General features: G+C 44.2%; 1 protein-coding gene across 2 annotated transcripts in view; it reads left to right on the top strand.

Moving 5' to 3' along the window:
* Positions 1 to 17,559, top strand: part of TRABD2B (TraB domain containing 2B) — a 424,669-nt gene that overhangs the window by 228,584 nt on the left and 178,526 nt on the right. For both annotated transcript variants that reach the window (XM_075002847.1, XM_075002846.1), the window contains exon 3: positions 4,242 to 4,388. In XM_075002847.1, coding sequence (XP_074858948.1) covers positions 4,242 to 4,388 — 147 coding nt within the window. The remainder of the gene's footprint in view (positions 1 to 4,241; positions 4,389 to 17,559) is intronic.

The raw sequence follows: 17,559 nt of genomic DNA, 5'->3' as shown, positions 1-17,559 counted from the left end.
AAATAAACATCAATATCTGTGGAAAATTATACAGTTAAAATTAGAATTCAACCAAGGCTGCATGCAAATAGCTGCATTTTTTAATTTAAGGGGACACTATCAGGTCAAATATCATATTAAATTGTACAGAAAGATGGTTTTATAAAATCTAAGGCCAAAAGATTGTTCCCATTAATTAAAACACATGCCCACTGGCAACAGATTTTTAAACAAATAAAGAACTCTCTTATTAATCATTATTATAAATTATGAAGAACGTATTTATGCATGTCGGGTTTTAAGCATGTGAACACATCTGTTGTATTGACTGGGATGGAGTTCCTTGTTTTAAGCATGTGCTTAAAGATTAGAAGGAATGAGTCAATAAACCCAGTCCCGCAGTCCTAATTTGAGGGAAAGGGTAAGGATGTGTAGGATCATGTAGAAACACCTCTCTGTGGTTTCTGGGCTAATTCTGGGGAACCAGAAAATGAAATTGATTAGAAATTGGTGATGTGCAGGAGGGGACATGTTTATTTTAAAAATCCCACTCTCACCATCCCTGGGTCACCACCACCACCGGCCCTGTGCAGCCCCTGTCCAACATCACCCCCCGCCAGCCCCACTCACCACCCTCACACGGCTCCGGTTTAACCGCAGCCCCTGCACCTGGCTCTGGCACCAGCTCACCACCCCTCATGCACAGCTTTGGCCCAACCCTCCAGGCCCTGGTTCAAACCCCTCACAGGCTGCTCCAGCTCAGCCTCCCCACTACCCTGCTTCAAACCACCCTCACACGACCTCGGTTCAACCCCCCCCCCGCCCCCGCAGCCCAGGTCACCACCCCCACGTGTGGCTCTAGCTGAATGCCCCCTACCTCGGTTCAACCGCTCCCTCAATGCATGGCTCTGGCTCAGTTCCACCCCCTGTCCCCTGCTGCCCTAACCCACTCCCAGGCTTAACCCTCCCAAACTGCCCCCCCCCGCCCCCCCCGTCCAACCCCAGGACTTACCTTTCCAAAGGAGCTCCAGGTGCTCCTGCTGCTTCCCCGGCTGCAGAATGTGTATTCTGCAGAAGTGAAAAACCTCCCACTGACTTATATGAAATTTGAGTTACATGAGGGTACATGGGAACCCTTGTGTAAATCGAGGCACTACTGTATAAGTTGATAGACCTAACTTCAGTTCCAGGTGAATTGGTTGAAACGATAATAAAGAACAAAATTATCAGAACACATACGTGAACACAATATGTTGAGAAAGAGTCAACACAGTTTTTATGGGGAAAATCGTGCCTCCCCAATCTAGCAGAAGTCTTTGAAAGGGTCAAGAAAAATCTGAACCAGAGCAATTCAGTGGATGTGGGGTATTTGAACTTTCAGCAAGCCTTTGACAAGTTTCCTCACCAAAACCTTTTAAGTTAAATATGAGACAAGAGGGAAGGTCCTCTCATAGATGAGTTATTGGCTAAAACATAGGAAACAAAGGACAGGAATAAATGGTCAGTTTTCACTATGGAGAGAGGTAAACAGTGGGGCCCTTAGGAGTCCATACAGTACGGTTCAACATACTCATAAATGATCTGGGAAAGGGGGTAAACTCTGAGGTGGCAAAGTTTGCAAACAATATAACATGTCTCAAGATAGGTGAGCCTTGAACGGGCTGCAAAGAGTTAAAAGAATCTCACGAAACTGGAAAACTGGGCCACAAAACGTCGGATGAAATTCATTGTTGATAAATGTGAAGTATTGCACACTGGAAATTGTAATCCCAATAATACAGACAGAATGGTGGGGTCTAAATTAGCTGTTTCCACTAAAGAGATAGATCTTGGCGTCATTGTGAATAACTCTCTTAAAACATCTGCTCAGTGTGCAGCAGCAGTCAATAAAGCCACACTGTTAGGAACCATAAGGAAAGGGATAGATAATAAAATAAAAAATATCATAACTCCACTGTCTATCTCCATGGTACGTCCATCCGTTGGATATAGGAAAAATGCAGAGAAGGGCAGTTAAAAGGATTGGGATTATGGAAAAAGCTTCCAGATGAGGAGAGATTTAAAAGACTGTGGCTATTGAGCTTAGAAAACAGACAAATAAGGAAGGGATATTGTAGAGTCTGTACAATCATGAATAGTCTGGAAAACGTGAATAAGAAGAGTAAATTATTCCTGCACATGAAACAGACTGGCACCATACAACAAATTAATAGGTAGCAGGTTTAAGACAAACTAAAAGAAGTGTGTCTGCATATATTCATAGGTAACCAGTGGGACTCATTTCCATGGGATGTTTTAAAGGCCAAAAATATAACTGGGTTCAAAACAGAGTTAGACCTATCCTCCAGCAACTTATCAATGGTTGTTAGCCAAGAGGCTCAAGGATGTAACTTCACTTTCTAAGGGTCTCGAAGGGTATTTCTTCACTACCCAGAAGATCAGCCCAGTCAGGGTCGATCTTCTGGGGTTTGATTTCATGTGCCTAGGTTGAAGGTGTGAAATCAAACTATCAGATGTCAACAGTTGACCCCCCATCCCCCACTCCCCAGTACTCCTCAATATCACGAGGAGGAGGGGAGGTCGACGGGAGAGTTTCTCCTGTCAACCTCCCTCAGTGAGGATGACCAGGTCAGTCTGTTGTAGATAAGTCAGGTCCAGCTACACAATGGCCATAGTCAGAATTGAATATTTACAATTGACTTTAAGGTCTAGCACAGACCTGGCCTAAATCTCTGACTGCCAGAAGCTCAGACTGAATGACAAGGGTTGGATCACTCAATAGTTGTCCTGTTTTGTTCACTCCTTCTGAAGCATCTGGCACCAGCCACACTTGGAAGATAGGGCAATGAACTAGATAAACCACTGGTCTGGCCCAGTGTGGCCATTTTTTATGATAAATGAAAGGGAAATGGGGGAGTTCTTTTGATTTTTGTGACTGGAAAATCAATGAAATGGCAACCAGCCTAAGTAGTGAAAAGCAATGCAAACCAAATCATGCAGAAGTAATTTGCTCTAACCTGTTACTAATTAATGTAAGTAGGCAAAAGTGATTTTAAACTGGGGGTGGAGGAAGGGCTGATTTCCCCTTGACTAGCAGTTGGTGTTATCAAGTACACTTGTGCCGAATGTAAGTTTAGGTGTAAGCCATTGTGCTTCTTTAATGGCAGACTATTAATTCCCCTTTGGGTGGATGTGAGTGGCTGCATTAAAGACAGGGCAGCTGAGAGTCGAGCCCCATAGACCAAATTCCAGTTCAATTTGACATTAGTGCAACATGAATTTTGTTTACTAGGAATGGCCAGTGGTGCGACTGGTGGGGAGGGGATTTCTTTGTGATCACCTGTACAGCTGTGGTTTCCAACCTTTATGCTAGTGCAGACCTCCAGGCACCCCCGAAACAGTCATGGACCCCAAATCACCCCCAAACCACTTGCAGACCCCCATCAAAGCCACTTCTAGCTGCTATGTGCACTTCATTAAATGAAAAAGGAAACTGCAACATAGATTTTCAGACAGTAATTAATAAAAATTATTGGAAGAGGTTTAATTTAAAAACAATAATTGATTGTAACTTTGCAATTTATTTATAACTTATTTTCTGTGATCAGTTTTATCTATCTTTTTTTTTCCCATGGGCGCCCTGCAATGCCCACAGAGACCCGCAGGGGTCCATGGACCTCAGGTTGGGATTTACTGCTGTAGAATCATCTGACTGTGAACTGGGAGGCCTTTTTAGGATGCAGAATTTAGGATGCAGAGTTATGCCTTCATCAGGCATGACCTGAACGAACCTTGTTCAATTATATGGTATGAATTATCAAAGCACAATCTGCATATGATGATCCTGTTCTATGACTTAAAGAAAACTATGGTCTGGTAATGAAAGAACAGGGAAAGGATTGCAGCGCACTGATCAAAGTGGTAGGGTATAACATTAAGCCTCACTATGTGTATGCATACCTATATTTTATTATCTTCATGTGGAAGGTGGCAAATCTCAAACCCTTCCCAGTTTTTCTTCTATTCAAAGCTCTGCATCCTTTGACTTTTCCTTCCATTTGAAGCTTCATCCCTGTAGCTGCTTCTTCAGCCACTACCGGGGTTAGCCAGAAGGAGTCAATGGGAGACAGAAGGAGGCATAAGCCTCATCTGGAGATGATAGGGGTTCCTCTACAGTGCTTCTGCTTCTGCTTTCGGCTGATCATTCATGCTCTTGTGACCTCAGTTGACCAATACTTTGTCTATTTTGTGCATTTGTACAGGTGCTGTTTGCTTTGAACCAAACGTTGCTACAACATGAAAGTCTCCGAGCAGGCAGCTTGCAGGCCCCATACACTACTGAAGATCTCATCAAGCATTATAACTGTGGAGACCTGAACGCTGTCATATTCAATCATGATACATCTCAGGTAAAGCTGTTTGACCACTGAACAGTGCTATTGAAGGTGTGGGATGGACAAACTAAGTAAGAGGTATCATTGACCATGATGTGGATGATTCTCTGTCATATAATGCCTGATCTTAAGATTTTAAGTCCAGGTGCTACTCTATGGCACCTCTCAAGCCAAAGGCACCCTATACTGCAGCATGTTCAAAATTAAATCCCAGATTAGTATCTCATTTCTGAAATGGCCCCTGTCTCTGTAATGGGGCAGGTCAAATAAACATCCCCTGAACTTAAAAATCTGTCTCGACTTTTCAGTTTTGCACCTTCAGCCCATCGAAAGGCTAAAGTACCCCATCTGTGTTGAAGAAGGGGCCTTGCACCCTATCACAGTAGTTATGTTCCCACCCTCACCACACCCTGGGAGGCAGGGAAGAATTCCATTGTACAAATAGGGAAACTGAGGCGGAAAGCAATACTTGCCTCAGGCCACATAGGGAGCTGGTGGTAAAGCAAGGAATAGAATCCTGATTTTGTGGGTCCCACTCCAGCACCTTGACCACAATGTCATCTTTCCTCACCCTGCCCATCCAGTGGCTCTTGTGATTCCTCAAGTTTCCTTTTTGTTCTCCACATGTCTCTCATTTGTCCGGGAAGAGAATGGCTTTACCTTTGAGTTGATGTATGCATGCTTGGCAGGGGTGGGGCTGACAACCAAAAAGCTTTGCTAGGAATGTGTCCAAACAAAAGATGGAACGAACCTTATGTAAATAGCCTAGGAGGCTAAATAACTTCTCAAACATGCCATAATTCAATAATATTTGAAGTGTCTGTTGCAGCCTTCCAGTCTGTGTTGATCTTAGTTATCTGGTGCTAATAAAGACTTTCAATATAGCTGGAACTCGTCCTTTGCAGACCAGCTGATGGCTTGTGGCAAACTGAGAGAATGTGTTGGTTTTGTATGTATACATTGATTACTTTTTCTCTGTTAACTGTTTGGGAACAGGAGCTGTGTTTCTCAGGCTATCAGCTGCTGCTGCTTGGATGCAAAGTGACTTAGCAAATAGGAAGCAAACAGGACACTAGAATACATTACTGCCCTGCTATGTGCCTCAGTTTCCCCATGTGCACAATGAGTATAATGGGATGGACCTCCTTTGTAAAGTGCTTCAAGATCTATGGATGAAAAGCTCCAGATAAGCTATGTATTGTAACTCCAACAGTGAATAATTCTTAGTGGTATTCATCCTGCTTGAAGCAGTGGGCTGGACTAGATGACCTCCTGAGGTCCCTTCCAGCCCTATGATTCTGTGCTTGACAAGGTCCCAGTTTAGCTGGGTCTTACCTGTACCTGGAGAGAGCTGACAGGTAACAGGGCAACATACTTACAACGTTTGTGTCCCATTGTGATGCAATTCGGCCATCTCCATAGAAACCACATATGATGTCAAAATGAGCAGAGATCATGCTATTCCTTTGAAGAAGAACCATGCATTAATAAAATGAACTAAGAAACACCATTCCTTTTGGGGTACATGTTCATTACAGGGAAGACAGACCTTGCCACAGTCTATTTTACAGAGTTGGATTTAGTGACTCTAGTAGGCATGTGCTAAATCAAACTTACAGGGCTTCTGCATTGGCACCAGTACTCCTGCCTACCATTAGGTGTAAGGGAAGTTGACAGGGGTGCACACGCCCATTGACCTTAGTGGAGAGGGTGTGAAAGACCGAATTAAGGTACATCAACTCCAGCTGCATAATCAACATAACTAGAATTGCCTACCTTAATTCAACCATCCACTGTTGAGTAGATCTGCCCTAGGTTCTCAGATGCCTGTACTTTTCAGGGCTGGAGTCTGACACTTTTACTCATCTCGAGTAGCGGCAGAGTGAGTAGCCACTATTTGTCAGTGGAACTCTGTAGGGTGCTACTTGACCATGCATAAATGAATGTGGCTGGGTGAGGTTATTCAAGCAGTAGTTCTAAGACTGGGGTGTCTGGACTACCAGGAGTCCCTAATGGAGACCCATGCCCTGGGAGGTTGGAAAAGAAGTGGTTCAGATAGGAATGTTTCTCTGATGAAAGTGTGCAGAAGGAAGGAGCTAGAGAACCATAGATTCCACATACCACTTGGGAGATGACCAGAGGCACCACATTTCTGAGTTGCTGGGGATGCTCCCCTTCACACCAGCCCCACCCATGCTTCACCCCTTCCTCCAGCTGCAGAGCACCTATGGAGTCAGCATCTATGAAGACAACCATAATAAAATGTTGTTTGTATTATCATAGTACCTAGGAATCTCTGTCACGGACCAGGATCCCACTACATGAGGCTTTGTGCAAACAGAACAAAGATGTCTCCTACCCCTGAGAGCTCACAATCTAAACAGAAGCTATGAGATGGTGGAGGAGGCAGACAGATATGTGCGGGAGTACAAGGAGACAGTGAGAGTTGGGCCAACATGATCGGCTGAGGTACCCTCACAAGCTACTTCGTTACTATCTGGTGTTTTGGAGGCATCGTGGGGGGTGGGCTGTGAAGGAGTACAAAGAAATGACTTTCTGTGTGTCAGTGGGGGACTCCTTCAAAGCATGAGGGGAGATGTGGAAGAAAGCATGAAGGTGCTTTTTAAGCCCTCCATCAACCATTTGTTCCATTTCCAATCAGAGGCGAGAGTTGAACCTTCCACAGTGAATCAGAGACGATAGGTCATGGGGGTATAAGCCAGGACAGGCGTTGAAAGAGAAGACAAGTAGCTTATGTTTAGAACCATAGGGTTCGGAGGCACCATAAGAGTCCCTTTGTATGTTGATATGTTAGAGAAGATGATACTGGTGGAAGGCTACAAAGAGTGGATCTCAACAGTGTTTGAGGTTAATACAGGACCATTATACAGGTGGGGACCTTGGAGGGTCAGTGATAAGTTGGTCAAGGTCAAAAAGCAAGCAGCAGAATAAGGCATAGAGTCAAGGTATCTGGCTGTCTTCTTTTACGTTTTAACTGCTATAAAACAATACAATCTCTCCAGCAATGTATCCATGTTCCCCAGAACAGTTTGCAGGACCTCTGTGTCAATAAATCACAGATGTCTCCAACAGACCTGCATTTTAGACTAGAGAGGAAGGGGAATATTTTTTTTTTTAAATAAAGCTCTTCCCCTTGCAAATTCTAGGATCAACTAGTGAGCTAAAAACATGCCATTCCAACATCAAGGGAAATAAAAATGGTTCCAAGCAACATCTCTAGCCAGCATCCCACAGAGCAGACAGTTAGAACAGATTAGACCACTTACAAGCCACAAAAAAATTAAATATCGTAGAAATCTCTAGGACATAGTAAAATGTTGTCAGTGGCAAAAAACTTGTTGAGGTTAACTGGGGACAGAATCAGGCCCAATACTTCTTTCCTGCTACTTTTATTTAAAAGACAGCTTTAGATTTCAAATGACTAAAAAGGCACTTTGAAGGCTCAGGATGGCAACAAAGCTTATGTTCTAGTTTGGCGCTTTTTTCGAGTATGCATGGAAATGCCATGTGACTCGGCTACCAAATTTTTTATGAAGTATGTATAAAACATATCCTCTTTCTGGAGCACAGTGGTTTCTGATTAACTGATAAGTTTGCAACCCTACCGAGGATGTTATGTACAAAATATGGTAGGCCAACAAGTTTGAAAAAAATGTTATAAATTCCAAAAGCACAAATATCGTTCTTCCATTTCTGGGTAAATGCAATATTTGCTAATCCCAGTGGTAGAATGATCAGCATTTTTTAACTCTGGCACCATTTTTCTGTGACATCCAACAGCAGGGGCAGAATTTCAGAGCTCCAGACTAGTCCATATAGTTGGTAATAGACTAAGTGCGTTGTGAAATGTAACATGGAAGCAAAACAGTATTGGAGAGAATGGGATTTTTGTAAGGCACTAGGTATAAATTAATATCCCAGGCAGTAACTCAGCTAGCTAACACTTGTGAGTCATGCTGCCAGGCAGAATAATAATTTGCTCAAGATCTAGTTACAACCTGAAAGATGCATCTAGGATTGTTTAGAAAGAAATCTGTTGTCCTCCAGAGGAAGGGTGAGCCAGTGGTTAGGACAATGGCAACGTGGGTTCATTTTCCTGATCCATCTCATGCTTCGTTGCACATGTCATTCTGTGTCTCAGTTCCCCATTTGTAAAACAGGGTGATAGTACTTTGCTATCTCACATTCGATTGTGAGGATTAATCCTGTCAAGTGTGCGTTGGCAAAGCAAGCCCTAAGTGCCTTACAGAGCTATGGGCCAGATTATTAGATCATGGAAACAGAAAAAGCTGTACTGAAGTCAGTGGCACCATGAAGTCCAGGACAGCCAGGGCTTCGTACTTACATAGCCACAGAATACGTTGGTTCAGGATATTAATAGTTCCTGGTAGATAGTTTTCCCTCTTGCCTGATCAACCTGTGGCACTGCTGTCTGTGGTCACTTCAGCTCATACTGGCTTGGATGAAGAGAGCTAACTGAAGGAGTTCTAATTTTATGGCACTTATTGCAGCATAAGAAGTTGCTAGACCAGAGAGGGGCAATTTTTTTTTTTTTTGCAGGGGAGCCACTCAGTTTTGGTAATGGTTGTGAGCTGGCTCTGGGCACCCCAGAAGAGGTGGGGCCTCTGGTAGAAGGGGTGGAGCTGGTGGCTACACAGAGAGATGGAGTGTGAGAGAGAGAGACAGAGTGTGAGTGTGAGAAAGAAACATTTTGCGTGTGAGAGACAGCCTGTTGTGACACAGATGGACTCTGTGGTGCAGAGCATATGTGACAGTGACTGTGTCTGGCACAGGCTGGGTATGTGTGACAGTGACACAGAGTGTGTGAGCTGGCTGCTTGTGGGTAAGTTTCTGAGAAAAGCCACTTTCTGTCTCTTTAAGGGACATCTGTCTTGCTCTGTTGTCTCCCTCATTCCCCTGCTCTGTATTCCTGAGTGAGTCACTTGCCATCCAGACTTCAGCTCCACTGTGCACCTCTCTCTCCCCGATCCCTGCTCTGCAGAGATGGGTTACTGGGCAGGGGAACACCCTGACATCAGCCCTACCCTCTCCCTCACCCCTTCTTCTGCACGGCTAGCAGGAGAATCATAGGAGCAGCTTCTCTGCTGATGGAACAAGGTTTTGGTTGGGGCAGCTGAGCACATGCAGCTGGCTGTAAGTACGCATGCTCTGCTGATCACACTGCTGGGAGGGTCAGAGAAAAATGCTCTGCCGGATCCAACCCCCAGGGCTGCTTTTGCCCACCCCATGCTAGACGGACAATCTTTCTCCACAGGAAGCCTGGATTCAAATGTGAATCACTGTGCAGGGTCTGGAATAAAATGAGTTATCCACATCTCAAAAGCACCCTGCAGCTTGTCAGTGCCGGCAGACACTGCTGCCCTTAGGAATGGAGGAACAGTGGGTGTTCCACCCCGGTATATTGGCCAGATGTTATGAGCCCTGCTGTGCTAGAATGTTAGATCCTGCTGCATTGGAGGATCAGGTTGCTTTGACAGAGCTGGGTGAGAGAACATGTGCAACATAATCTTCATTAGAGCTCTGCAAATCTGCAGGTACCTGCTTTATATCCATGGGTAGCCACACTGGTGGATGTGGAGGCAGATGTTTGCACCTCATGTTTGTGGATGCAGACGAGGTTACAAATTTTGTATCTAGAACCCTACAAATGAATGGATACCTGCCTTATGTCCATAGGTGTCTGCATGCACGGATCTGGCTATCTGTGGCTCATTTTTACAGATCCAGATACAAATTTTGTATTCACACAGCACTCCACTCTTCTTTGCTCTGCCGCATGTTAATACATTCAGATGAGTCCCTGGCCTTTGCTGGCACTAAGTAAACCTTCTACAAATAATTAAAAAAATACATGTTATTAAACTGAAGAGCTCCAAAGCTGTCCCTCCCTGTGGTTCCATTACATTGCTCTTACATAAGGGGTGAGCACCATTTATCCAGGTTCAGAACGCCTTCGTTAAACTGAATAAACTGCAACGGGGCCAAGCTCATTCAGTTAGTCCATGACACAGGAGTGGAGAAGAAAATGTATCTCTCGCTTGTACACTCTTTTGCTAACACTTGATCCTTCTGTGACTCTTTTGGTTGAAAGATTTATGCTGCAGTTTCTGGGCAGGGAGTCAAAATGATACTGAAATGAAAATACTATAAAAGTCGAGATGGGGTAGGAATGCTCTGCTTTTATGCTCGGCTTTTTATTTATTCAAGAAAACTGTTTCCTTTCCCTTTATGGATGAGGACTGTAGGCTGGGTCAACAATCCATCCAGTCTAATATCCTGTTTTACAATGTGCTTATGGAACCCACGCACCTACAGGGCCACGTTCTACTGTCCCTTGTAGCAGAGAGGAAGCCGTGCTAGTCTATACACTATCAAAACAAAAAGCAGTCAAGCAGCACTTTAAAGACTAGCAAAATAGTTTATTAGGTGAGCTTTCCCTAGTAGTGACACTTAGATCACTTATAAGGAGAAAGAATGAGCCTCCTCTGCAGCCATGGCTAAGAGCTAGCTGGCTTTTAGCACAAACTGTAGAGGCTTCTGCACTCAGCTCCAGAGATCCCTGATTTGGGTCTGCCTGTAGGTGGTTACACTCAGCAATAGACCCTTCAGAGGAAGGTGCAGGACATCTAACAGTGTAAAACTGAGATCAGCTCCTAGAGGACAGTTCTTCCCAACCTCAGGCAGGCAGTTAGTTGCTTTAAGGCCTGAGGCTTCTGGGTTTTTATCCTTTATGTTATTTTCCTCCCAATCTGATGTAAGTGTGGATTTTCTCTCTAGTCGTATAAATGGAATAACACTTTAAAAAAATATTATTAAGCTTCTTGGCATCATTGGTATCTTGTGATGGGGAATTCCACAAGTGAATTGTATATGAGTGTAATGGTGTGTTGATGACCAGTGTCACAGCTTACTGGCTGAGTCTACACTAGCACCCCCCTTTCCAATGGGGGATGCTAATGAGACACTTTGGGATATGCTAATGAGGCACTGCAATGAATATGCTGTGCCTCATTAGCATAATGACAGCCACGGCTCTTCAAAAGTGCCGCTTTCGATTACGCACAGCTCGTCTGCATGGGGTCCTTCTCAAAAGGACCCCACACACTTCGAAATCCCCTTATTCCTGTAACCAAGTAGGAATAAGGGGATTTCGAAGTATGTGGGGCTCTTTCGAAAAGGACCCCATGTAGACAAGCTGTGCGTGATCAAAAGCGGCACTTTCAAGGTACCACGGCTGTCATTATGCTAATGAGGCACTGCATATTCATTGCAGCACCTCATTAGCATCTCCTGAAGTGTCTCATAGGCATCCCCATTGGAAAGGGGGATGCTAGTGTAGACCCAGCCGTTTTGCATTAATTCAGACAGCAAAGAATTCCTTTTGTTCATGTGAAATGCACTGCCTCTCAGGCTATGTCTACATTAAGCCAGAAGATCAACTTGCTCAGGGTCAATCTCACACGTCTACTAGGGATGTACAAAATCAACCTCTCATGGGCCACAGTCAACCCCCTGTACTCCTCACAGGACATGAGGAGTAAGAGAGGTCTACAGGAGAAACTCTCCCATTGATGTTCCTCAGTAGGGACAGCCAACTAAGCCAAGTGCAGGTACATCGATTGTAGCTATGAAATTGCCATAGCTAGAATTATACACATCTCATAAAGCTGGAAAGGACCTTGAGCGAACATCAAGTCTAGTCCCCTGCACGACTGATCACCATCCATGGTCAATTTTTTTTTAATCTAACCTGCCCCAGAATTTTGAAAGGCCCCTCAAAAATAGAGCTCACAACTTTGAGTTTATAAGGCCAAGGCTCTAGCTACTGAGCTATTGCATATCTGTGGTCAACTTGCTTTACCTAGTGTAGACATAGCCTCAGTGAAATTGGATTTCTCCTTGCTCTTCTATTGAGAGAGGCTAAATAGGAGGGTCTGTGTTTCCTTCTGTCTGCTGCTCTCTCCCACCCCTATCACTCCTGGCTTGCTCTTGCCCCAATTCCATTTCAACACCACATAGTCTCTCTTCACCTCTCTCCTGTCCTGTTACCCTCCTCCCTCCTCAGCCATCATTTGTGTCTCCCCTGTGCAGTGCTGAGCTGGCATGCTTGTAAGCCCTCACATCTGTGCTACCATTTAGAGCTAATTTTGATCCCACTGAATACCTTTGTATGAAGTGCTCACACTGTTTATTATGATGGCAAATCAATAGTCATATTTTGTTTACGTAGCACCTTCTCCACAGACAAGGCTTTACCATTTCTGAGCCTTATTGGGCCTACTCACAAGCTCATTAAACACAATAGGGTGTCTTTCCATGACTTGAATGAGTTTAGGACTGCATTGTGTAGTGGCTAGGCACAACTGCAGTTCCGTCCCCTCCTGAACAATAACCATTAATATCTAGCTGTTATATAACACTTTCCTCAACAGATCTTCAAGTGGTTCCACAAAGATCAACAAAAGAGGTTGGTGTCATTATCCCCATTTCACAGAAGGGAAACAGGAGGCACAGCTATGATGTGACTTGCCCAGTGTTATCCCATAGACCAGTGGCAGGAATAGAAATCCTGTGGTCTGGTCTACAGTAGGAAACAGCGTCAACCTAAGGTATGCAACTCCACCTACGTGAACAGTGTAGCTGGGATCAATATACGTTAGGTTGAGTTACAGTGGTGTCCCCACAGCAGAGCTCAATGTAACTATGCATCCAGGGAGGTTAAAATGTTCCCCACTAGGCTTTGGGAACTAGACTCCAGAGCCAACATTTGCCAAAGTCCTCTATTTTTTTTTTAAATGGATCAAATCAAAATACCAGATCTGACTAATCTCAAATTCTGGCACAGGGCAGTTGGATCCGTATCAACATTTTGCAGGTTGGGTCCATTTGTGTTTTTAGTGATAAATATCAGAGGGGTAGGCAAGTTAGTCTATATCTTTAAAAACAGTGAGAAGTCCTGTGGCAGCTTAGAGACTAACAGCTTTCGTGGGCAAAGACCCATCACGCATCTGAAGAAGTGGGTCTTTGCCCATGAAAGCTTATGCTGCAAAATATCTGTTAGTCTATAAGGTGCCACTGGACTTCTTGTTGTTTTTGTTTTTTTTCATAGCTCTGATCCAGAAAAAAAGTACAAACAAGCAAGGTAATTCATGGGGGGAGGGAGAAAAAAACCTGCCAATTTGAAAAATTACCATCCCATAAAATATGATTTTCAAAACTTGGAGTTCCGAATCCATTTGTTCATTCAGTATTTATTTACTTTGAGAAATTTCAACCAGCTCTACTTACGAACATGGGAAAAAAGGTATCAAGAGGTGCTCTAAAGAGACAGAGTGAGGACTTGATCACACTAGAATGTTCTGCCTGTAGATCAATAGTGATATAACTGGTGGAGTTCTTTAGCTGGTATAAATAAACCATCTCCTTCAGTGATGAGCTATGTTGTTAGAATTAGTCTTTTGCCAGTAAAAAGATGCATGATATCATTTTGCAGGGGGTGAGGGTTGTGGTGTTTTTTGTTTGTTTATTTTTTGCCAGCATAGATTTTGTGGTTAGCATGTGTGTGGTATTTTGGGGTGTGGATGTGGTTTTTTCCCATGTTCCTAGCCAACATAGCCATGCTGCTAAAAGTTTTTAGAGTAAGCCAAAATTCAGTGTAAGAAAGCTTTGGAATCCAAGAACATCTCTCAGTCCTGTATAAATAGTTACAAAGCATTTGAACAGTTCCTTGTTTTTAAGGAGCTGCTTCGTGCAGCTGGACTTGGGAAAACGTATATATCCTCCTTGTGCAAGCGAAATGGGAAGAACTTGTTTGGGTTTTTCTTACTATATTATGGCTTTAATATAGGAGATGTGGTTTCTCTTTTGCACTGTAGAGAAAGGACATTTTTGTCACCTCATTATTTAAAAAAAAAAAAGGCATTTGACAGCCCTGGCTTGGCAGGATCAGAATTCAACCATTCCACAAGGAGGACAGGAGGTCCATGTGCTCCTTGGTCACCAGAGAACGGTTCCTCAGTTGGTGTAAACCAGACTAGCTCTGTTATTGTCAATGAAGCTACAATAACTTACACCAGCTGAGAATCTGGTGCTTAGATTTTCATCAACTTGAGGACACTTATTCATAAATTAAGGCCAAATCCTGGGTAGACTGATGCACTTTGCAGCTCTGTCTGCACAGACACTGGTCACTTTGATCTACCTTACATTTCAACCATTCATTTCACATGTTTCTTCTGATTTTCTGTACACCTGGAGTAGAGTCATACCATTTTGCCTTTGGGGGGTCCACTTTGAACATTTCTCATTGGGCAAAGGGAGTTTTTGCGGTTCCTTCTTCCAATTGCATTCTTGAAATTCTAGGCAGAGGTTTTCAAACTGTGGGTCAGGACCCCCAAAGTGGGTCACTCGGCACCCTATTTTAATGGGATTGCCAAGGCTCACTCATATGTGCTTGTATCAGGGGGTAGCCATGTTAGTTTGTATCCCCAAAAACCATGAGAAGTCCCGTGGCACCTTACAGACTAAGAGATATATTAGAGCAGAAACTTTACTGGGCAAAGACCCACTTTGTCAGATGCAATATGCTCCACTACATGTGTTAGTCTGTAAGGTGCCAGAGGACTTCAGATATGCCTGGGGCCACGGCCAAAATCTGAGTCGCACCACGTGGGGCCAAAGCTGAGGACAGAGGGCTTCAGGCTTGGGCATCAGGACTCAACTTACAGGCCCCCTTCTTGGGGCTGAAGCCTCAGTGCTTATCTCCTTCCTGGAATGGTGGGGATCCGAATTTGGCCCCTCTGCCTCATTGGGGTACAGAGCTCACTTATGCTTAGGTTTCAGTCCTCTTTTCTGGAGCTCTGTAATACTTTTTTTGTCAGAATTGGGCCATAAACTTTGAGCCCTGATATTTGAGAGCAAACTCCTGGCTTGAAAGAGTCTTATGTACAATGGTAATTGGTGAGAAAACTTTGGGGGTCAGGGAGGGGCCAGCCACATGTTCCACTTGCAATCCAAATCTGCCCCAAGCCCTTCCTCTCCTGCGGAGGGATGGGACTCGCACCCCACACTCACTGGAACTGGTACAGCAGTGATTGTGAACCCAGGGGTGCTGGGCGTTGGGGGGTATACATGTAACCCCACCCCCATGCACCCTAATGCATCACCCCTGCTTATGTATCTTCCAAAATATATGCTACAGCCTGTAACAGATGTTTGCTTGGCTGCCTGGCTGATTGTAATTGAATTGTTATAAGTCCAGACTTTCATTAGAACAGTTCAAGATACTAAAGCTCTCAAATCTTTATCAAGCTGCCAAGGCTCCTGGAAGTGAGCGAAAGAGGCCAGAGAGACAGAGCTTTTGGGCAAACGTCACTGTGTTGCAGTCAGTTCAGAGCCCACTCTCTGGTGAGGTTACAAAGTCGTCTCTTCCTGGATCAAAATTTCAGGTCCTCAAATCCGTCAGCTTTGACAGAGTTTGGAAGAAGAACCCAGCCTGGGAGCTGAAAGTTGCAACAGGCTTGTAACTTTCTAAGGCACCAGATCTGAGTAATCCCATTTTGTCATGGTGAAGTGCGTCTCTGGGTGTGTTTTCTGCTCTGCTTGCAGTAATTTGAAATTCCTCCCAATTTACACTCAGATATTTGCTCCAGGAACTGTTCAAATGCTTTGACAGACCTCATACAAACTGTAGCTTTTGGGTTACATGTTTTTGTTTGTTTCAAATCATATTGCAAACTTTTTATAATCATTCGGGCTAGCCACAAACTTTGTAAAAATGTAAGAATGGCCACGTTGGGATAGATTAAAGGTCTGCTGTTTCTGACAGCAGCCCAGTGCCAAAAGCTGCAAAAGAAAAAGACAGAACTGAGCAATCTGAGGGTTTGTCTACACAGCAGTTATTTTGAAATAGCAGACCCTATCTTGAAATAACTTTGCCAGCATCTGCACGATGCAGCTGCTATTTCAAAAGAATTTCAAAATAGCAATTGCCTTATTTCAGAATAGACGAACCTCACTCCATGAGAAATAGTGCCTATTTTGAAATAACAGAGACCCCCCCTCTTTAAATCCTCCTCTGAAACACTCCCATTCATGCATCTGACGAAGTAGGTCTTTGCCCACGAAAGCTTATGCTCCAAAATATCTGTTGGGCTGGGTCTACACGTGCCCCTTCCTTTTGAAAGGGGCATGCTAATGAGTGGGTTTGAAAGATGCTAATGAGGCACTGCAATGAATATGCAGCGCCTCATTAGCATAATGGAGGCCACGGTGATTGGAAAGTGCAGCTTTTTGAATTGTGCACTGCCCGTGGAGACGGGACCTTCCAAAAGGGCCCGCCCAGTTTTCGAAAGCCCTTCTTCCTGTCTGCTGATCGGAAGAAGGGCTTTCAAAAACTGGGGGTCCTTTTGGAAAGTCCCGTCTCCACGGGCGGCACGCGATTCGAAAAGCCGCATTTTTGAATTGCTGCGGCTACCATTATGCTAATGAGGCGCTGCATATTCATTGCAGCACCTCATTAGCATCTTTCGAACCTGCTCATTAACATGCCCCTTTCAAAAGGAAGGGGCACATGTAGACCCAGCGTTAGTGTATAAGGTGCCACGGGACTTATTTTGAAATAGATATTTCAAAATAGGGGCTGTGTAGACAGTGAATAGAGCCTATTTTGAAATAAGCCACAGTGCATCTAATGGCTCTTTTTCTCAATAGGCTCTATTGTGTGTAGGCTCTCTATTTTGAAATAAATGAGTGGTATTTCGAAATGCATTTTGTGGGTAGCTGTGCTATTTCAGAGTAAACTATTCTGGAATACCTCCTCTGGAATAGCTCGTTCAGCAATAACACTGCAGTGTAGACATAGGCTTAAGTGATCAATCCCCTGTTATCCAGTCCCAGGCTCTGGCAGTTGGTGGCTTAGGGACATCCAGGCTACGTCCACATGGCAGGAGCTATGTTGGGATATGGCAGTATCCGGAAATAGCGGCTCACGTCTATGCAAAGTGCCCATTGTCTCAAAATAGTTTAGGAGATAACAGGCGTGCTCTTCCAGCATCCCTGTACACCTCATTGCACGAGTGCAGGCATGCCTCAAAATAGGGCTTTATTTCGGCATGTGGCACCATTTAGACAGCATCACAGGCTG

The sequence above is a fragment of the Carettochelys insculpta genome, chromosome 9, assembly GCF_033958435.1.
Source record: "Carettochelys insculpta isolate YL-2023 chromosome 9, ASM3395843v1, whole genome shotgun sequence".
Taxonomy (NCBI): domain Eukaryota; kingdom Metazoa; phylum Chordata; order Testudines; family Carettochelyidae; genus Carettochelys; species Carettochelys insculpta.
Note: the sequence above shows the minus strand (reverse complement) of the source record. Positions and strands in the feature narration are given on the sequence as shown.